Source organism: Leptinotarsa decemlineata, unplaced genomic scaffold (genome assembly GCF_025532065.1).
Source record: "Leptinotarsa decemlineata unplaced genomic scaffold, Ldec_3_MD MMD2_tig00004307_RagTag_RagTag, whole genome shotgun sequence".
Classification (NCBI taxonomy): domain Eukaryota; kingdom Metazoa; phylum Arthropoda; class Insecta; order Coleoptera; family Chrysomelidae; genus Leptinotarsa; species Leptinotarsa decemlineata.
The window spans coordinates 2652247-2674881 of record NW_027412606.1 but is presented as its reverse complement, the minus strand read 5'-3'; the positions used below and the strand labels follow the sequence as shown (position 1 = coordinate 2674881).

The 22635-nt window shown below is 35.9% G+C and overlaps 2 protein-coding genes across 4 annotated transcripts in view; one reads left to right on the top strand and one right to left on the bottom strand.

The window, feature by feature from the left end:
- Positions 1-22635, top strand: part of LOC111508969 (calpain-9) — a 204306-nt gene that overhangs the window by 117244 nt on the left and 64427 nt on the right. For both annotated transcript variants that reach the window (XM_074178763.1, XM_074178764.1), the window contains one exon: positions 959-1034. In XM_074178763.1, coding sequence (XP_074034864.1) covers positions 959-1034 — 76 coding nt within the window. The remainder of the gene's footprint in view (positions 1-958; positions 1035-22635) is intronic.
- On the bottom strand, positions 2952-8039 carry LOC141483858 (uncharacterized). Of its 2 annotated transcripts, none has more exons than XM_074178767.1 (2): positions 7431-8039; positions 2952-3181 (listed from the first exon to the last, which is right to left on the bottom strand). In XM_074178767.1, exons 1-2 carry the CDS (start codon positions 7938-7940, stop codon positions 3134-3136), a joined length of 558 nt encoding a protein of 185 aa, XP_074034868.1. In that variant the 5' UTR covers positions 7941-8039; the 3' UTR covers positions 2952-3133. The 2 variants fall into 2 exon arrangements, with proteins under 2 accessions (XP_074034868.1, XP_074034867.1); XM_074178766.1 differs by having other exon boundaries at positions 7409-8038.

The following is a 22635-nucleotide window of genomic DNA, read 5'->3' as shown; positions in this document are numbered from 1 at the left end:
CTGAAATTGAAAGGATCAATAACTTCTTTAGAGCTAAAAATTAATTTTACCAAATATTACACATCACTACTTTCACTTTATTCTCTCTAAGGGTTAGTTCATGTTGGAACGAACATGGCATAAAAGGTGCGATTCAAAATGGCGTAGTGTTTATCGTAAGAAAGTTGAAAACAAGGAACTGCGATTTCCGCAGAATGTTATACGTCAACATACAATGAGGTTATATTGCTATTTCATTCGACTGTCGTTTTTTAAGCCCATACATCAAAATTGAATTCGAAATGGATGAATGTGTCAGGTTGTTCAAGTTATATCAACTCCACCGTATATCTAAAGCTTCATTGAGAATACCCCGTCGTTATGGCGTGAGAAATATTTTCAAAAGCAGAAGAAAATATGGAGAATATCACAAACTTGTGACTGAAATGAGAATTAGTGACCCGGAGAAATATTTCAACTATTTCAGGCTGACTCTCCCATTATTCAATAAATTATTGAATTTGGTTGGCCCTTCATTAAAGAAAACTCATTTTGCAAAAGAACTCCTCGCTCCTGCACTTAAGTTGCCAGTAACGTTAATATAAGTGGTTTGAAGACACGCTCCTATTGAACAAAACTTGAGAAAATTGTTAGTCTTATTTTCTGATATGATGGGGTTTGGTGTTAAAATTCGTAATTCGTATGAGTCGTATGCATCGACATAACCATGTCGGTGGTCGTATATCATTATTTAGGTTCATGTAATGAATTTTAAAATTCAACAATAAAATCCCTCGATATTGCCCGCTTCAACATGAACAGGATATTTTGGCAATCGGGCCAAATTATCGAAATGGTTCTAATATGAACTTTCCTTAAAACATATGTGGTGTCTATAGGTGCGTGCCGTAAACAATTATTCATCTGACAATAATTCTCATTGTTATTAGTTATTATTAACAAAACTTTTTTGTTTCAGGGGCTAATGGTAGTGCGAGAGCATATTTGAATGGTCATGCTGTCAAACCTGAAGATAAACAATCAACACTTTCGAGGTGAGGGTGCTTTGCATTGAAACCCGATATCTTGGAATGAAAAATGCTGGATAATCACAAAATTATTGTACAGTGTCTCAATCGATTGTTTGTAAAGTTACAACCCAACTAGCAATTTTATATTAGTTGCGAAAATGTTTCAAAAAACTAGCACCGTTTTATACAACACTATAGTCTTTATTAATATTCTGTAATGCCTTTTGAAAACACTACAAAACAGTTTTATAAACATTTCGGCAGTTAGTATGAAATTCCTCTAACATTCCTGGAGATGATTATAAAATAATTGAATTATAATTTTATAAGAGTTTTTTAGTAGTTCCAAGTGAGCGTCATGAAGTATAAAGCAGCCTGAAACGATATCGATGAAATAAATGTTCAGAATGTTTTTTCGAAGAAGCAAGAAATAATTTTGTATTGGACACTAGAAAAATATAATAGACATTGTTTGTGTTTCATATATTGATATTTTAATTTCGAATGAAATATATGCAAATATATTATTAGCCAAACTCAATATTTTTGGAGAAATACTAATTATGCAGCAATTCACTGTGTCGACTCATTGATTTTCTAGTCGGAAATAATATAATCTTATGATATATATGTACTTTTTATGTGTAAATATCACTACATCTGCAGTATTTCATATTTTTAACTCATCTAACGTGAGTATTCTATAATTTTGCTATAATTTCAAAATGACGCCGTTCTATAAAATAATTTGGTATCAACATCAAGCATTTCAACGTGATTCAGCTATAATGTTACCCCTTTAAAACTGTTAAGAAAGACTCAGTTCTAGGAGTGATGGTATTGCGGCAGAGTAGTCTACTTTTGAAGCTATGGATCTCCACAAAAGTGCTTATATGAAGATAGGATTTCTCACGTATAGTTTGGATAAATTTTATCTGTCAGGATGTAATGACTTAGAAGCTTCTTTCATCGATTATAAAGGCTGACTATCGATGGAGTTTTAAGCTAGTGATTTGAGGGTATATGTACACGGTGCTTCACTTAAATCGACGGATTTCAATCATTAATAACCTTTTTCTATTTTGAGCAAGAACAAATTTGAAACACTTCATCTATAACGAACTACTTTTCTTAATGTTTTCCCAATGACCAATATCACACAACATTATTGGGACGCTAATCAAATAAAAACAACAGTATATACTGAGATCTGACCTTTCACGTCTCACTAACATCATGTATCAGCCACATGTAACAAATTTGATAATGAATAAATGATATGATGATAATGTTATGTACCTTGTTACCAATCTCTAACAGTGTAAAAAAACTAAATATGACTCCAGCTGTGCAACTTCAAATAACACACCCTGGCAGAATTACCTCTGAAGATAACTCCACCTCAACCAGTAAAAGTCAAAGTTGACATGGTGAAGAAACACTTGTTAGTGTAGGAATGAATAATGGTATCAAGACATGTCGTAAAAAATTAGATCCTTTAGCTCCTGTAGAACAACTTGATGACATAAAACCATTGTTGAAAAAGTCAGTCACAAAATTAATTTAAACTCTCTCATAAATTCAGTTATTGAAAATATTCCAAAGGCATACAAGACGTACGTATCGATTCAATTCAAGAAAATCATCTAGTCATTCAAATCAGTCATTATTCGAAAGCTCTGAAAATTTTCCTAATCATGTTTCGCGGAATTCGGCACCACAATTGACTGTGTAGCTGAATTTTCCATTCTAAAATACTTAGATATACATTAAAGAGCCTCCCTTTCCATTTCGAGCAGTATTCAATTGTAGCAACATACCTACTCATTAATTTCCATTATATTATCAATTAGATTCTCGCTTTTGAGGCGTTCGGTATAATTTTCTCTCGGTGTTTCGAGATATTTCAGAGCAGTGACAAGATGAAATAAAACTATCCGATTTAGATACATATGTATGTCGGTGTTATTTGATTCAAATCAATACAGTTATTCTGACATGATGATTGATCGCTATCATGAAAGAAGATATCCTGCTACCTTTAGGAATTAATTGTACCAGCAATGATTGATTGTTCCGTGCTGAAGAAGTAACTTGAGATAGCTCGGATTGAGATTCAGCTGTCATGTTTTATAGAAGTCCGGCATGGTTTGTGAAGACGTGGGAGCTATCTGAAAACAAAAAGATGAAATTTTCATTTCATTAAAAAGTATAAAAGAGAAACAGGTGTGAAACGAATGGATGGAAAAAATAATTACAAGAATATTAAATGCAATTGATTCATGAGAGTCTGAATGTTTTAAGATATTTTTTACATGTCTGTTCAGTGCATTGCCGTCTCATTCAATTTATAAATAAAAAAATGAAGAAAAGAGTGCAGTTCGTGACTAGCATCAAGTGAAAATAAAAAATTATTCAAGTTTTTTTCAACAAGTTTTCCAAAACTATGAAAAATAAGGTCATTATCAGGAAAAATTATTTCACAACACATATTCACAAATAAACTCAAACCACAAATTTGAAGACTGTGCTTGCGTGTAGCCTATGATAAATAGTGTCAATGATAATGTATCAAGCCAAAGAAAATATATTTTGACTTTCAAATTTGAATTCAACATCCAATTTTCCTAACATAAAAATTCAAAAAAATATATAATGAATAATGGCAATAATGAACTATATAGTCATGAACTTTACAGTAATACCAACCTCCACGAGTTGATGAATAGTAAGTCTGTATGAATCAATCAAATTTATTTTAGTTTTTGGAAAAGAAAGCTTTCTTTCCCAAAAATTAATCACTCCTAAAAATATAACCCTTTCAATTTTTAAGTTTCTTCTTGAATCCTATATAAGAATAAGTTTCTTTCATTTGACAGGAATAAAATTTTAAAAAAATTGGCACCAAGTACAAAAAGCATCGTTGTCCTATGAGACCAGGGCAGAAGCGTTCAAAAATGGTAAAAGGGAAAAAAAACATTAGGAAGGAGAAAAGCAGAGGATGGAAATAAATTACGGACGATCTTATTTAAAATAATCATTTTTTCACTTTATTTCAACTTAATATCAAAAAAGCATCCTAATTCTTAATCAAAAATTCTCGCGTCACAATATCGGCTTTTTTCAAAAAGTCGCTGTGCTTTTTGATATCTCCACTTTCTCATTGTGTAAAAGAAAATATACATCACTATAGTAAATTTTCTCAGAAAATGCAAAAAACCCAAAAAACTCGAATTCGAAATTTGTTTTAATCATTAGGTAAAATTTTGAGCTATTTACTAATTAAATTGATGGATGTAGCCGTTACTACGTGGTAGGCAATCATAATGAAAAACAAACTTATTCAATAAAGTATATTTCATTGTATAAGTTTGAAAATGTCCGTATAGAATGAAACTGCAGTAACGTTGGTTACAAATAAAAGTGGTAAAAAACATAGAAATTTTCATTTTTTTTCACTATTTATCAAAATTCACACTAAATTACTCAAAAAACGTGAGATTCCATGTTACATTGATGAACGAAAAAATTGCAAATCGAAATATACTACTATAATTAACAAACAAATAAGTTAATGAAGTTGTTATTCAATAAGACATCTAAAATATTTTGAGAAGGTTGTAGAATCTTCTTTAAATAATATTTATAGGTGCCTATTTATTGCTGTTTTATAATAATAATAATGATTATTATTATTCACCATTTGTGATACATAGCGTATATATGGTAGGTCAATGATTATTTACAAAAAACAGTACGTCATTAATGAATAAAATTATGGAATCAAAGCTCAAATAAAAATTAATATTTGCATATACAAAGGTATAGGTACATATAGATATATAAAATGCTAATTTAAAAATGAATAAAAAATGTGTCAATTTGCTTGCATATGTATATATAAATACACATATATGTGAATATGTAAATATACATATATGTAAATATATATGTATATATTTACATATATACATATATTTACAAACATGTACACACATATTTGAAGAAAACGATAAAATCGCCAGTCAGAACACTGAAACTGAAGCAAAACAGCAAGTGAAAATTTAGAACGATTATATATCTTATTATTCTTCTGTGAAAAAATCCTCTAAATATTCCTTATGACTGTAGTAACATTTGTCCAGTAATAAGTTTTTAACTTTCTTACTGAACAAAGTTGAAGAATTCAACCTCTTTATAGAAAGTGGCAGTCTGTTATAAAAATTTATGGCATTATATAATGGAGATTTTTTGAAATGATCACTCTTATGTGAAGGGACCCTCAGAGCAGAAGCATGGCGAGTATCATGACCGTGAATGATCAAGTTCGTTACATACAAGTCAAGGTTCCAGTGCACAAAAATGACACATTTCATTGTATAAATTGCGGGTGCAGTCAACAAGCGCAATAATTCATATACCTGAGTGACCTACGACCTACGAATTTCGTTTGTTTGTTTCATGTCGTTTGGTGTTGGTGTTGATTCGGAAATTTGGTTGTTGCAATGTTTTTCATTTTTTTAAATATTTATCTAATATGTCTGATGGTTTTTTATAAAAGTAATATTATCAACACGAAAAAACTACTTTTCGAGCCCTGAAGAAGAATTTAATCAAATTCGAAACGTCGGCAAAAAATATTTTTTTTAAGGAAAAATTCATCCTGTAACCTAATCATTTTTTTTCAGGAAATTATTGGATCACTAAACTAGTTAACTTATGATACTATTTCATAATGATATTCTACTAAACATATATAAATATCAGCCATATAAATTCAAGTTGAGTAACCCTTATTTTTAGTTATCTTCCTTATCCGGTAACTGCCCAGGTGTCACAAGGCGAGCTCCACCAGCACGCAGGTATTCAATGAAAATGAGAGGCTACTGAGAACCTGAGGTTTCATCTATGTGAAAATAAGTTATGTCTGATCGCTCTGGGATCTTGGACTAGGAAGTATTTCAGTTTAATTTAATATTTGTATATCAAAGTAGAGCAAAAGGAGCATATATGGCTTATGAGCAATGTCAGAGGACAGTGGGACGCACATGTGGTCTTTCACCCTGTGTGGTCACCTGGATCTACACTGCAATAATAAGACCTATGTTAACGTAAAGGAGCCATTGCATGGGGACATAAAGTTCTGCAAACAACAGCCTTCCAAAAATTATATCAAATGCAGCGACTGGCTTGTTTGCGCATCACAGGAGCCATGAGAACAACACCAACCGCGACAATGGAATTAATTACGGGTCTGACCCCTCTGACACTGTACATTAAGGAGGTTACGTTGATGACCATGTTACGATTGCGCACGGCTGGTGTTAACCTTGAAGTAGGAATGGGTCAATTGAGGCGGCTGAGCCTATGACAAGAAGCGCTTATTGCGCGACCTCTGCTGCAGGCAACCAGTGATGCAGTTGAACCCATGTTTGTGTTTAATGAACTCTACAGAATACAAATGAAACAGAACACAGAGTCAGATGCTACAAAAGCAATATGCATATATACAGATGGCTCAAAAACCAAAGAAGGCTCAGGATGTGGAGTGTACTCCAGATTACACAGACAACGTGTTGCTTCAGGGCTAGTACTAGAGTGCCACCAAGATTTAGTCAAAGCCTCGGTATATAATGACATTATCATGAGGTGGGTTGAAGGGCACGACAGGAGTAAAGGTAATCGCATTGCCGACTCTTTAGCCAAGGAAGCGGCTGGACTAAGAATTTTAGGACCCAGTGGTACCTACGGCTTAATGACTTCGACAATTACGAAACAAGCCAAATTGTACATACATGCTCAATAACTAAAGAGATGGGATGAAATCAAAAGATGCAATCTTGAAAGGATCACCCTAAACGACCCTGGAAAGCTGGCGCCGAAGAAATATCTGGCAATAACCAGGAATAACAGTAGGATTTATGACTGGCTACTGTCAAAGAAACACCTCCATAATATGGGGCTAGTGGAAACACCTCTATGCAGGATGTGTGAACAGGAAAATGAGACTGTCGGGCATATCCTATGCGAGTACCCGGAGTTATCGTCACTAAGAGAGTATTGTTCGGCAAGTATTGGCCTGCCGATATAAAGGAGATGTCTCCAAGTGACCTGTCCACCTTCCTGGAAAGGGCAGGATGGACGATGACCTAGCATGACAACTCCTGGGTCACATGTGTCCTAAGTGCTGTGGGCTTACACTCACCCTCCCTACTCTTCAGATACAGATTCGTTTATCAATTAACTGTAATACCAATCAACTGGTGCTCAATTAAAAAATATACCAAGGTATTTTTGATTGAAGCACAAATTCAAAATAAACCATGCAATACTCATCAACAGATGATGCTGTAGCAGAAGTCTGATAATAAAAATAAAGTATTGAAAAAAGTATTTACTTTTGTAGGGCAACGTTCTCACCACTTCATAATCTTTCGTGCAATCTCCCTTAGAATCGGAATTGTCAATATCGCTCAGCAATCCTGTATAATACTTGACATTTTCATTAACTTCCTCTCGCAATCTGTTCTGCCTGTTTTGATAATCTTCAATTTGATTTTGCAACTCTTTGCATTCAATTTCATTCTTGGTTATTTCGGCCTTCAGTTTCAAAAAGTATTTGCGGACTTCATTTACTGTGTCAGTCAGCCGTTTCAAATTTTCTTCTGTGGAACATATTTTCGCCTTTGATGTTTCCAGTTCGCTTTCTTTTTCTTCCAACTGGTTCTTCAGGAAGTCCAAATGCATGTCCAAGTCTTCCACTGTGTTCACGATTTGTCCAGTGGAGGTGATGATAGGCAGTTCGGTTATCCGTGGAGGTTTCTTCTCCAATTTTTCTTTGAATCTGCGGAAGTTTTTGGATAACCACGAGATAGTAGTTATTATCAGAAGGAAAATCGTTATTGTAACAGGGATAGTAACGACGATCATTTTGATGATTATTCACGAAAAATTTCACAAATTCTGAAATATTTCCACCCAACCCCTTGACATAGTGACACTGACAAGTTTTGTTCTAATACTTCTGATAAATCTAGGCACTGATGTGTGTCACTAGGAATAATGCTGACTGGATTGAAATGCACGAGTTTATACACTTGAGCTGTCGATCCAAAAATTAAGCTAGATCACATCAAATCATCAATAAACTTTTTTAAATGACTATTCAAGAATTTATGTGACATGCTGAAGCATAAAAGAGATGATTAACTCATAATCTTGCGAATAATTGGATCTGAGGCGGAGAAAATGATTACTTGATATACATTAGGTCATATCGAGCTTCTATCTGAAAGTTGAGGTGGAGATAAATAATTCACTCATCGCCTCATCGCAGAAGATTATTTTCCGATGAAAATCAGAGTCAGCGGCCAACTGCTCCAGAGCTCATTCAGCGACTATGAGTCGCTGTCCATAGTAGATTATCTTCAGTTCCTGGGTCAGTTGAATATTGTACAGGTAGAGGCCCAAGTCACGACGCAAAATTCGCAGAGTTGTGGTCTACGAAAAGCTGAGGGAAATTGACTCCCTCAGATTCTCCTGCATACTCTCACAGACAACGGTGATGTTCTCAGCAGATCTTGCGAAACGTCAACGTATGGTTGTTGGTAGATCGTTTACTGAACAAGTGGACTCAAATCCATCCACAGTTTACGAATAGTCCTCTAGGTAGGACGATTATGGCGACCGTGAAATGGGAGAAGTGCGTATTACTGTGTATCTATGAAATTTTCAATTTTATTTCAATGTTTCAGACTGTCAAGGTTGCAAATGATATAAAAAATTTAGGAGAAAGTCGTAAACCACCATGGTCGGATCATTTTTGTGTTTGGCGTTTCAGCTTCCTGACAGAACGTTTCCTGCAAGTCGTCGTCGATGGATATCTCTCAAATACTTTCATTACCAACGCTGGTATTCCCCAGGGATACATATTGTCTCCATTCCTATTTTTGATGTACATCAACGACTTACTGAAAAAAACAGAGAATCCAATAAATTATTTGCTGACGACAGCACGCCATTCCAATTGGATCCCAGAACATCGGCTACGTAGGCAACAGGATCTTAATGAGGATCTAGAAGTGATTTCAAATTGGGAGAAAGTCACCAAGTTCAATTCAATGCCAGAAAAACCCAGACATTGGTTTTCTCCAAGAAGATAAATGTCTCCGAAACGGATATAATAATGTTAGGTCGGGCAATTTTGCTTTCTGCTTCGATGAGTTTTCTGATAATAATAATAATAGGTCTTCATTTCTCACATATACAATACAGTTAGTAACAGGGTAGATATACATTCGGGAAATCGCCGAAGATCAGATGGTATCATGTACTACAGTGCATATCAGTCCCAAGTTTCTTGCTGTTTTAACAGGTTTTATATCAGTGTTTGCTACGTTTAATCTTATGGAATTTTATGAGTACGTGATCCGAACAATATGACCGTGGTCTTTTCAGTGTTCACTTTCAATGAATGTTTTGCGAAAGACTCATGAGACAGAATATATCTTCATTTATTTTTTCAATAGCGACACTAACATCTGAGGGTAGAACGGAATAATTCAACTGCGTATCATGTGCATAAAAATAAATTTCACAGTAACGGGTAGAGTTTTTTGAGTTAAAAGTGTAGAGTGCAAATGAGAGTGGGCCAATTATTGAACCTTGAGGGACACCACTCGATAATTCTAGTGAAGATGATATATTGTTACCAATTTTGACACTTTGATAACGACCATACAAGTAAGCTCTAAAAAAGGAAATAGTGTGTTCTGACAAACCAATGTATTTTAATTTGCTTAAAAGCAACGCATAGTCCGAAGTGTCAAAGGCCTTAGAAAAATCTAAGAGAATCAAAAGTGTTGCCTTCCTCCAATCAATTCCTGTCAAGATAGAATCGGTAATATGCAACAAAGTTGTTTCACAACTATACCCTCCTCGAAATCCAGATTGGTATTCAGGTAAAATGTTACATTGCAGTACGTATTCTCTCAATTGATGATCTGTTTCCCTTTCTGATACTTTAGACAGTACCGGAAGAATCCTAATAGGCCTTAGATGTTTGAGCTCCGTTATATTATTTTTTTTTGACGGGCTGCACAAGTGATGTTTTCCAAGTTTGAGGAAATACATTAGTAGAGAGGCAAATGACAAAATGGTTTAGACTTTCACGGCTGAGACTGTTGATAATGGGTATCTTTTGTCATTATCAGCAGCAGGGGTCTATCGCATACCGTGCACATGTTTAAAAAAAACTGTGTTTCCGTTAACCAGCTGTTGCACCCCTACGAATGACAACCCTCAGAAGTCTAAACTTGTGCGAGCTAAGGATTAACGAGGTCTTACCTTTCAACGTGTGATTCCTAACACGGGTTGGGCGGCAGCAAGTGAAGATCGATCGTTCAGACTAGGGCTTGAACCACCGATCATCACGGCAGTCAATTCGAGTGAGTGAACAAAGCACTCAGGCCGAACCACTTGGCTACCGACCGACCGATGTGAAAAGGTATATATCGGAACCACCAAACGATCCATGGGAACAAGACTTAAAGAGCATAAAAGGAACTGCAGACTAGGCCAAACGGATAAGTCAGCTGTGGCAAAACACGCACTCAGTGAAGGAACCAACAGAATTTCGTTTGAAAACACAGAACTTATTGCCCCAACCAGGGATACCATAGCCGACTGGTACGGGAGGCAATAGAGATCCACAATCACACGGAGAATTCCAACAAAAAAGAAGAAGCGGTGAACTTCAATCGAATATGGAACCCCATTTTAAGGAATTCGAGAATAACGAACAGGACAACAGGCAGCGAGATTGTTAATGTTCCAGATTCAAGTGCAGGTACGACTACAGGTACAAGAGCAGGTACGAGTACAGGTACAAATACAGGTAGAGATACAACGGCTTATCTGACAAGGCATAAATACGCTTTACGAAGCCTAAACGGTAGTCACCGGACACCAAGCCATGATGGTTAAACCTCTGAAGAAGCTAGCCACTCGCGCCAGCAAAACGTCAGGGAGAAATTCCAAAAATCCACGGCTTTCAAACTCGAAAAGCAATGATACAGAGAGGCAAATATTGGTAATGTTGTTAATGAATGCTTTCAGATGAGAACAGCACATATGAAGTAGTTTCAAGTTAATATCGTCGCAACCTTGATTGCTTGGAACATCTTCAATAGATACCTTCACAGAAAATGTTCAAGTGACTTATCAAAAATACGCGACAGACTGTGGCTGCTCATCGTTTTGAAGTTCAACTCATTACACCTCAAACTTCACTGTTCAATAAATCTTCCATCTGGAGAACTGCGTTCATGTAGAATAAACTTCCTGAGAACGATTTTTCAAATAGATTTAATCTCCAGCAATTCAAATCCAATATGAATCGCTACTTTCGCACAGGCACCGCTCTAGGAGCGCTTGTGTTTTGTCGTTAATAAAAAAAATGAAAGTCTGATCTGATCTTCATACTACAACTACTTTTTACTACAACTGCCAGATTGTGAGGTAGATTATGTTAGGCTCAAAGTGATTGAATCAATCTAGTCGACCCTCCACAGCACCAATTCAAACTCCACCAAAAAGTCCTGCTTCATATCGGAGCCGATCAGCTGATCGGGTCATTTTCACCTAGACCTACTACAATTGATTGAATGACCATCGATCACATTATCTCCTTCAAGTCTATCAGTAGGTCACAAACGTGAGAAGAACTGGTCTTAATAACTTCGACATATTTATTGTTAAATTGCACGCTCGTGTATCGAGCCCATTTATTATGTTCAAGGTGTTCATAATTTAATAACCAAATTACGTTTATTCAACGCTATCTATGAAATCTCACCGGAAAAATATAATCACGTAATCACGACAAGTTCGAAAATAAATGACTTTGTATTTTTTTAAATAATTTCAGCGATTGTGGCGTGTTTCTATTTGAGTACTCCCATCAATTCATCAGACAGTTAAAATGCGGAAGAAAGAGTAGACAACAATTTCAAATTAATGTTAGCAACAGGCATCATGGCAGATTTTTAAAAACGGTTCTGTAATGTTGGAAAATATACTCGTATTGTAATAGCATGTATATCAATTGAAGTTAAGTGGAAAATAAATAACTTTAATTCATAACTGTAAAATTCGCACCAACTACATGTAAATAGTAAAGTAGACTGCATGTAAACAGTAGAAGCTCTTTCAGAAATTTGGTGATAACAATTGTTAGGTTAGGTTAGTTCCAAAGTGAGTGGGTCTATTCGACCCTCCACTGCAACCCGCAAGGGTTTATTGTGGCTCACACCTATTCACACTCGGCCAAATGAACCCAGCTTCTTAATGAAGCCGATTAGTTTGTATGGTGACCGGTCTTTCAGGTCATATGGTAAGAGTACCGTTTTTCTGAACTCTAAAAACTTGATTTGGTCTCCAGCGGGGCAGGCACAGAGGATATGCTCTGCTGTTTCATCGTTAATGAGGTAGTCGGACAGTCAAGGTGCAAGATTCTCACCTTGATATCCACAACAACCTTACCATATGAGGGTTTTTGCACGTCAGCTACACCTGACGATGCCTTAGATTCACCTGTACAGGGCTTTTTCGCCTCTGGTTTTGGTGAATCATCACTTAAGCGCGAATGTTTGCTAACCTTCTCATAGGGGGTTTGTTTTTCCACCTGAGACAGATTCTGCGTACGTCGCTCAAGAATTTGGTGCAAGGCGGTTTCATAAGGTACCCAGCTCTTCAGAAGACTACTCAGTCGTTTCCTGGCTGCACCACCAAACCTTTTTTGTTAGGTTCAGTTATTGGATCAGGAGTTGAGAGTTGAGAAGTTCTCGCTCTTCATCTAAATTCACAGGGAGGTCAGTTTGAGTCGTAATCTCGACATACATCTCCTCTGTTGACTCAGCGTCAGAAAGAATTTGTAAGTACACTCTGTCCATAAAATTTCCACGAGTAACTAGAGGAAAAAGGTCAATCACGGCATAGCTCCGCATTACCGTAACAAGGCGATGCTACGACGAGAGGGCGCCTGGTATCTCGAAGTTTCCGTAGAGACAGCTGATAGGCTCAGTGCCATTTATCCTCTCGTCACGGATACACACACATTAGCATTGAATCATCGTTGAGATGCCATTCAGTTAGGGAGTAACAGAACCACAAGTTACTCTGCGATTCTGTCATTTCCGAATCCAGTGGGGCTACTTGGAAACAGGTATCCGATGACCGATTTGTTCAACTCCTGTATCCCAAGCCAATGCACGCGCCAAAAATAGCATGCACACTGGGCCAGGTAGTAAAAGATGAACAAGGATAGCCAATTCGCTGTAACTATTGTTAAGTATGTCGGAAGTGTTTGGGTGGTGTGCAGTCCCTCAGTGTTCTAATACATCAATGAAAACTTTGAACAAGTCATTTATGTTCCTCCCGTACCAAAATAAAATGATTAACTCAAACTTGCAAGACCAGCAGACTCTCAGGAATATGCCAAGTACTTATCTTCATCTTGCCATAAGTATTGATCGTTTGTTTGAAGGTGGTTGACAATGTTTCGTGGTGTATTTCATCAGTTCGGACTTCCATTGTCTAATTTACTATAAGTTGATTCGAAATCCCTGAAAAAATAAAAGATTGAACGAAAATAACAATTTTATTAAAACAAAAAACTGAAATTACAAGGAAATAACATACAAGCTACAACCAGAAAATAAAAATTCAAATATTAATAAAAGCTGAAAATTGAAAAATATTATTAACAAAAATAAAAAATAAAAATTCAAAGATTCCAAAGTAAGTTACGTCACGACGTTTCGATTGTTAGTATCCACAATCATCTTCGGGTGATAACTGGACTTATTCCTCAGAGATCTGACTATTTATATGTTATTCAGGTGCTTCCACCTTTCACCTATCCCTATCAAAGAGGAAAGAGGGGATAGGTGAAAGGTAAATATTGCTCTTGATTCGTAGATTATGAACCAGTATTCTGTGATTAAGGATTAAATTCCATAATTAACTGACTTTTTTGAGACCAGGTTTCCTCCCTCGTATCTTTCACCCTTGTTGTATTACGTTTTAGAGTGCATAGATTTCTTTTGCCCTAGATGCCGTGGAGTACCTTGAATAAATAAATCAATGTGTTAGTGTGTGATAAGTACGAAATATCATTTCAATAACCTCCAATATTGAACGACGAGTATTTTCCAAAGGCTTCAGACTCATTTTTATTATTAGTTTCCGAAAGATTATTATTGTACTTACACGGCGGTTTCAACATTCATACATTCTGACAACAAAAGTCTTTATTTGATGCCAGAAATTCCACCAGAATCAACAAATCGATTCTAAGTACATTACCGCTGTTTGCCTTCGTAAATTCTGGTTACGTGGTACACGTTATTTCACTTTTGATTCAACAACATGACAAAAGAAAACAGTAACTGTAAACCATAACAAATCGTTAAGAAAATCAGAAAAAAGTAGCGTCGATTATTACTGTTGTATTATACCTTTGACCGTGTTTGACATGAGGGTTTTCTGGCCAAACTTTGATACTATGGCTTGTCGAATTATTTTTGTGTGGCTCTCCAGCTTCCCGAAAAAACGTTCCCTGCAAGTGACTGTCGATGAATATCTCTGGAATACTTTCACCATCAATGCTGGTGTTTCTCAGGGATCCATATTGTCTCCAACTATATTTATATTGTATACCAACGACTTATTAGAAAAACGAATAATTCCATTGAGATTCATTATTCATTCCATTGAGATTTCAAGACATCGGCAAGACATTTCCACAAAAAGCCAGGCATCGGTTTTATCCAAGAAGATGAATTTTTCCGAATGGGATATAATAATGTCAGGTCAAACAATTTCTCTTTCGATAAGTTTGTTGTGGTTTAAAATGGACACCAACATGTCTTGACCCAATCACGTTGCTGGAATTGCAAAGGCTGCTTTTGAAATGCGTGTTTTGTGGTCCATTGTTAAGGTTTCATTGAATAAATACATCATTTTAGTGGTTTCCACTCACTGTCATCATGCCTCTCATTAAAGGTTTCAATGTTTGGTATAGAAGTTTTTCAAGGGAATACTGGGTGTGAGAATTCTAAAAACAATTTCAGTATATAAAGAATAGCCACTTAGAACTTACAGTGGAAATGAATTCGTCCATCTGTGATGAGTTACTATGATAGTGAGTTACGTATGTATCTGGTTCAAATGATTATGGATTATTGTCCAACACCCAAAAAAACGGTCATATGATTGACGCTTTTCTCGATAGTCATAAAAAAGTAGGTATTCATTTTTGCAACCTTTCAAATCACTTCAATTATAATATAAATCCAAAAAGTAGGCACTGAATTCTCAGAAATGATTGACGGTTTTGTCATAATCTGTCTCTTGCAGTGGCTTACGGAAAGTATACATAACAGATGAGATGAGTTCAATCTTTCTCTTGGAGATGATCACTTGGTGATCGAAACACGTGTCGAGGTGTTAAAATAACGGTTTGGTGTTGGGATAAAACTCCAGTAATACTCATGGATAGTGGAGTTTTATCCCAACACCAAATCGTTATTCAAACACCTAGACACGTGTTCCAATCACCAAGTGATCATCTTCAAGAGGAAGTTGATTCTTTCGTTATTTTAACACTTCGACACGTGTTCCGATCACCAAGTAATCATCTTCAAGAGGAAGTTGATTTTTCCGTTAGTTCAACACCTCGACACGTGTTTCAATCACCAAGTGATCATCTTTAAGACGGAGTTGATTCTTTCGTTATTTGAATACCTCGACAAGTGTTCCGATCACCAAGTGATCATTTTCAAGAGTAAGTTGATTTTCCGTTATTTTAACACCTCGACACATGTTTCGATCACCAAGTGATCATCTACAAGAAGAAGATTAAACTTCCTCTTGAAGATGATCACTTGGTGATCAGAACACGTGTCTAGGTGTTCGAATAACGGTTTGGTGTTGGGATAAAACTCCAGTAATATTCGAAAGGTTTCCCACAGTGCATCACAAGAACTCTATCCATGATAATAATTACTGACTTTCTACAAACATTGTTATCCATAGTCGCCTTTCGCTAACACTGTAGCTTCCTCCACCGTGCTCGTAGCTTCCTTGATATCGCCTAGACACACCTGATCACCAAGTGATCTACTTCAAGATGAGAATTAAACAGTTCAATCTTCCCCTTGGAGATGATCACTTGGTGATCATCTCCAACACCTCGACACGGAAATAATGGTTTGGTGTTGGGATAAAACTCCAGTAATATTCATGGATAGTGGAGTTTTATACCAACATCAAATCGTTATTTTAATATCTAGACACGTGTTCCGATCACCAACCTTCCTCTTGTAGAGGATCACTTGGTGATCAAAACCCGTGTCGAGATGTTAAAATAACGGTTTGGTGTTGAAATAAAATTCCAGTAATATTCATCACTACACGAAAGATTCTCAACAATACATCACAAAACACTATCCATGATAATAACTACTGAATTTTCACAAATATTTTCATTCATACGCGCCTTTCGCTTACACCGTAGCTTCCTATTCCTAGATAGCTCTATTGAGGAAGCTACGAGCTCGGTGGAGGAAGCTACGGTGTTAGCAAAACGCGTCTAGAAATAAAAATGTTCTTGTTTTATTATTATCATGAATAGATCAATTAGTAATGTTTGCAAGTAAATTAGAAAAATTGATTTGTATCTCAATTTTCTTCCATAATCTGAAAATATGGTAATGGATAAAAAATAAAAACTCCGATTTCTTCCCCAAATAAGACTTGTCCGATATTTTGGATATTCATTCTTAGTTGTAGAACAAATTCTAACGTACTCGAGTTTATGCGAATAATCAACCCGTGGAACGAAGAAAGCTTCAGATCACAAAATAAGCCTCATTTGCACTACTTCTTTGTGGCCCCAGTCTTCGTGAACTCCAGTATCTTCCGAGATTCCCATAGCGCATTGTAAGTCATCTGAGACACCATACGTGATGGCATCTCCCATTTCCTGGTGTTGATCGAAAGAGAATTTAGAAACCCACCTTTAAGGTCGTATGCAAAATGCAATCATTCACTCCGATTTCGAGCTGCGTTCGAGTTATGTAGACTTACGTAACAATTCATTCACACCAGTGGCGTGCTTTTCCATTATTTTACTCTTATCATATGAAGTTTGTACAGATTATTTTTGTAGATCTGATTCGAAGAAAGTCTGAATAATATACCAAAGCATCATATTTCAAAATGAAGTCTGAATGTCAATTTGATTATGCATTTCATTTAATTTGAAAGGTATATGATGGAATTGGCCGATAGGTACTTGATGAAAATCCATAACTCACGTATTCAAAAAACAGTTCATTGTGAGATTTTCACTGAACAGTAAAGACAAACTCAAAGAAGCCATTGTATACGAAACACATGTTGTTTTTGTGAAACTATTTAGTGAAAATCTCACAATAAAGTGTTTTTTGAATACGTTGAATCAGTGGCGTAACATATTTTTTCGGACCCCCCCCCCCCGCAAATCTATTTTCGGGCCCCCCACTAGTTATTTTTGAGCAACTGATAGGTATAACATAATCAATAAGTTTCGTCACATAGATGTTAAAACATGTTGAAAATTGGTAAAATTACGCCAATATTTAAGAAAAAAGGTAAACTTTCACTAAGCAACTACAGGCCAGTTACAGTCCCCTCTAGTTTCTTAAAAATGTTTGAATATTCTTTTCTTGAGAGACTTCTTCAATTTTGTTACTATCATAATATTTTCTCTAGAAATTAGCATGGTTTTCTCAGAGGCAGGTCAACTACAACTGCGGTCCATAGTTATTATAACGAGTTAGTTCAGAATATTGAGGCGGGCGAGTGTCCTGTTGGAATCTTTTGTGATCTCAGTAGGGTATTCGACTGCGTAAATCATTCTATTCTGCTCTCAAAGCTGTAGGTACACTTTTGGAATTAGAGGATTACCATTGGACTGGATATCAGATTTTCTTACTTTCAGGAAACAATATGTCACTGTTGGCACTGAAAGTTCTGAGATTCGAGGTATTGATCTGGGTGTACCACAAGGTTCAATTTTGGGACCAGTACTATTTATATTCTACACAAATGACTTGGATCGCCTATCAGTACCAGCATCATTTACTTTATATGCTGATGACATGTCAGTTCTTATCTCTGATAAATCAGATGTACTATTGACGGAAAAATGCCAAGAAGTCTTTCAACAATTGTATGGTTGGTACTCTGGTACTCTGGTACGTGTCCTGAGGTATATATTAGTCAAACTGGCAGAACATTTAAAAATCAAATCCAGGAACATCATACGAGCTGTATAAATAGGAAAACAAATTCAACATATTCAAATCATCTTCTTGAAGAAAATCATATCTTTCATGAAGAGTTTCAAAGTTTGCACATAGAAAATGAAGGTTCGTAACTGAATTATTTGGAAGCAAAGGAAATTGATAAACTCAAAAATTAAAACTAACATGTGATATGATGTGCTTTGACACGCCACTGTTGTTGGCGTTAGCTTATTATGTTACCCAGCGCGGTAATGTAATCATAATAAGTATCATACAGGGTCACGATAACATTGAATGATCTTGGAATAAATTACAATGTTGACCAGTAGGTGGGATGAGTATCATTTTCATCTGTTGTTGCTCATAATCAATTCTTTGTATCGTATTTTAATTTCCTTCAATACGTACTCTAAAGTACTTACCCAATCCAGGATTGTGGTTATCAGAAATTATAATGGAATAAATAATCATTTTTGAAATTATGAGGAAATAAAAAAAATTGTTTGTAAGCATTCAGAAATTGGAAGTATTTAAATTTTTTTTTAGCATGAATAACGCGTGAAGTTATTATTAGTTTCGTTTTGTGTTGGTGCTGTCTCGGAAAGTTGGTTGTTGCAATGGTTTTTATTTCGTTTCCATATGTATCTTATATGTTTGATGGTTCTTGAAATAGTAATATTATCAACACGAGAAAACTACTTTTTGAGCTCTTGAAGAACAATTCAATTAAATTCGAAACGTCGGCAAAAAAACATTTTTTTTTTCAAGGAAAAACTCATCCTGTTACTCACCAACCTCTCTTCTTTTTTGTTTCATGTGAAATTCATTTTAATTGATACCACGAAAAATTAAACAATTAAAAATTGGAAGATTCCAAGACTCTTAGCATTAACAATCGCTCTCGGATGGTGACTGGATTCGTTCCTTCGAAATCTGACTATTCATAGGTCATTCGAGTGCTATCCCCTCTTCCCTCTCTCCGCTTCATCTGTTTTGGCAGGAGCTGACGGTTTGGCGGGAGTTGGTCGTGTTCCGCTTGATTATAGGTATCCATATATTGCGTGTCTCTACGCTAGGTAGCCTGAATGCGTTGTTGGACAACATATATGCAGCTTCTTTGAATTTTCTCCTAAACCAGTGTTCCTCATTGTGAATGATTTCAGCTTGACACCACTTGATGGTCTCGCTGTATGCGTTTCTTATGCTCGGTAATGCGAACTTTCGATGACCTCTTAGTTTGGCCGATTTATGATTCTCCGCACTCGCAGGGTATCCGGTAAATTTGATTCTTGGAATCGCATTCCGCGTTTGGTGGCCTGGTTTTCGTGAGGCTGCTACGGATAGTGTTCCCAGATCTGAAGCAGGTTCTTCTTGGAAGGTTATACTTGGACTCAATTTTTCTCATCCTTTTCGAAAATTCTCTGATGTAGGGTACAAGTACTGGTTGTGGCGGCTTCTCTTCCTTCTCAGGTTCTTGCTGTCTTCCAGCCAAAGTCTGTTCCACTATCACTTCGGAGTAAACACTCCGTTGAAGGTCATTTTTGATAATGCCTAGTTTCTTCTCGAGACCTTTTTTTGTATCACAAAGCTCGAAAGCACGGTCTAGTAGTCATGATAATTCCTCTCCCAGTTGATTGATGGTGTTTGGATTCCTGGTTCCGCGTGATTCCTGGTACTGTCCCGCGTGAGTGGATTTTCGGTATTCAGATGTTTACCATTCAGTGTTGGTCCTCTTTACAAATACGTCTAAGAATGGCAATTCATTGTGGACTTTCTTCTCCATTGTGATGTGCTTCAGGAAGGTGTGTAGTTCTGTATTCTCATGGTTCCATATTATGAAGCTGTCGTCAACATATCTCAACCAGACTCGGGGCTTCTTATCGGCTTCTCTAATAGCCAGAGTTTCAAATCACTTCATATATATGTTAGCTATAACCAGTGAAAGTGGCGATCCCATTGGCAGTCCCTCATCTTGCGTAAAGAATTCGTCCTTCAGTCGAAATGCAACGCGAAACATTGTCAACCACCTTCAAACAAACTTTTATATCTCTTTGAAATAGTGCTATAATTTGTATAATTGAATTGGTAATTTTTGCTTCACTGTTCGACAATAAACGCTGTTATTATTATCAGTCGATTCCATACTTTTCCAAAAGTATATCCACCTGTACAGTTTTCCGTTCGCAGTAACATGTCTTTGTGTGTTTTATTTCAGAAATATTCACAATAGGTAGATGAATACTTGGCAGGAGAAACTCCAACTCAATATTGCTTGATCCATCGAACGAACGAATAATCATGAATGCATTCAAAATGCACCGGAGCTCAGTGTGCTTCGATTTGCGTTACTGTTTCAATTCAATTTCGTTTCCGTGTACAAAATGGATGAATTATGTTTTCATGTTCGTGTGAACATCGTGATTTCTTTTGTGATAAGAGCATGTTTCCGGACAATGATTGCTTGGATTTGTATAAGGCACATATTTTATCACGCTGCATGATGTAAGTAACTTTCCATGTAATTCTATTTTGTGAGAATCAAAAAACTAGGCGTCGCTAACTTTATTAATTTCTTCATTTTGCTACCGGCTCAATGATGTTATACTCCAAAAAAATTTCTTGAAATAATTAAAAATACTAAAAGTGAAGGCATGTTAAGGGTGTTTCGCAAGTTTTTTGCGTTTTATTGTTTTGTGTTTTTGTAGATACATATCTTAATAAATATTTAATCTATTGTGTCGTGGTATATATTGATATATTGGTATATTTGTAGGGGAGAGTGTGCATGAAAGAGACAGTTTTGAAAAACATCAAAAAAAGTTAACCACAGGTGATAGCTATTGAATAAAATTGCTTTTTTCAAATGATTATTTTTATAGTCATTGTTATCAATTCAAAATAAAATGAGATACGATGACAGAAATTAGTAATATGACAATTTCCAAAAAAAGGGAAATCGGGTCTGTCAAACAAAATGTGTATGGAAGAGCGGGGTTCCTCTTTACAAAAAAACAGTCTTCCAGCAAATAAAAATCACTTAATGAACTATTTATCTGTTATATAGATCTTATCAAACTGAAAAATTTCTCATTTCTGTGAAAATCTGTTATTTATCAGTCTCAAATCACAATCTTCCAACAATCTTGAGCAATATAATGTATATTGTTTTAATAATCAGTCTCCATTATGAAATAATCAATTAATTAGAAACCTTGTAATGCCACAAAAAAAACATTATTTCAGTACTAACAATCTCTTAATAATCTATTTATCCTTCAAAAAATGGCTCTTATTCCAATTGAATTAAATAGGTATTAACTGAGATGATAGAGTTTGGAAAAGTGTCACTTTTTTCTGGTTTAAAGGTCGTCGAACTTTAAAATTTTTTCCTGACGTTTCGCTGTCACGAGTTGCTGGCTTCTTCAGAAATTTATTCATCATGAGGAATCTCCGATGACTGAGTATGAACCTATGAAGAAGCTAGCTACTTGCTAAACTGCCTTCGCCGGTTTAATGAACAGATGATTTGAATAACTGCGTCAACAAATGAGTATCAATATTCAATCAGATTTTGCACATTGAGTATCATGACATTCTCTGACCAAATAAAAATCCTTATCATCATTGTCATTACGAGGCCCGAGAATGCAGAGCCATTCTGAAAGATTCGGAGATACCCATGAATGGTCTTTCAACCAGACTTCATGCGGGTGCAGAACCATGAATTCACTGTAATTAGCCCGAATGTATATTGAATAAACTGATTTCGTTGCAAAGCATGTCTTCTTCTTCGATTAGCAAGAGCTATAAAACGGAATCTAACGTTGGCAATTGTGTTTCACATGATCTCTGAGTATAATTCACGTCACTTTCTTTCCCTTAACGTTCACTGCAAAGAAGATGGCTGACGAAACTACCAATTCAATTCAGAAACAGTCGAACATTTCGAAATAGATTCAAGTGCTACAGAATGTATTTTAGCTACTTTCAGATACCGAACAACGAAAATATCAGTTATGTGAAACCTGATAAGTTCATATGATTTGTAAGTATTGAATAGGCCTCCTCGAATTGAGTTCTTGATCTCAGATATCATGTATAATCTGAGAAATATTCAAAATTTATCGAGTAAGCAAAAGCAAGGCAGCAGTTAATTACCACAGAGTAATTTGTGAAATGATAATAGTAATAATCATATTATCACCCACAGGTCTTAAATCAACTTATTTTGGCAAAATATATATCGCACTTATAGTGAAAATCATTGAATTTTT

What these genes read in the sequence shown, in the direction of transcription:
- LOC141483858 (XM_074178766.1), bottom strand. Translation starts at nt 7,940, where the DNA reads ATGATCGTCGTTACTATCCCTGTTACAATAACGATTTTCCTTCTGATA. An exon ending in GAGAACGTTGCCCTACAAAA is followed by an intron (nt 3,182 to 7,408) that starts GTAAATACTTTT and finishes TTTTGTTTTCAG; the next exon opens with ATAGCTCCCACGTCTTCACA.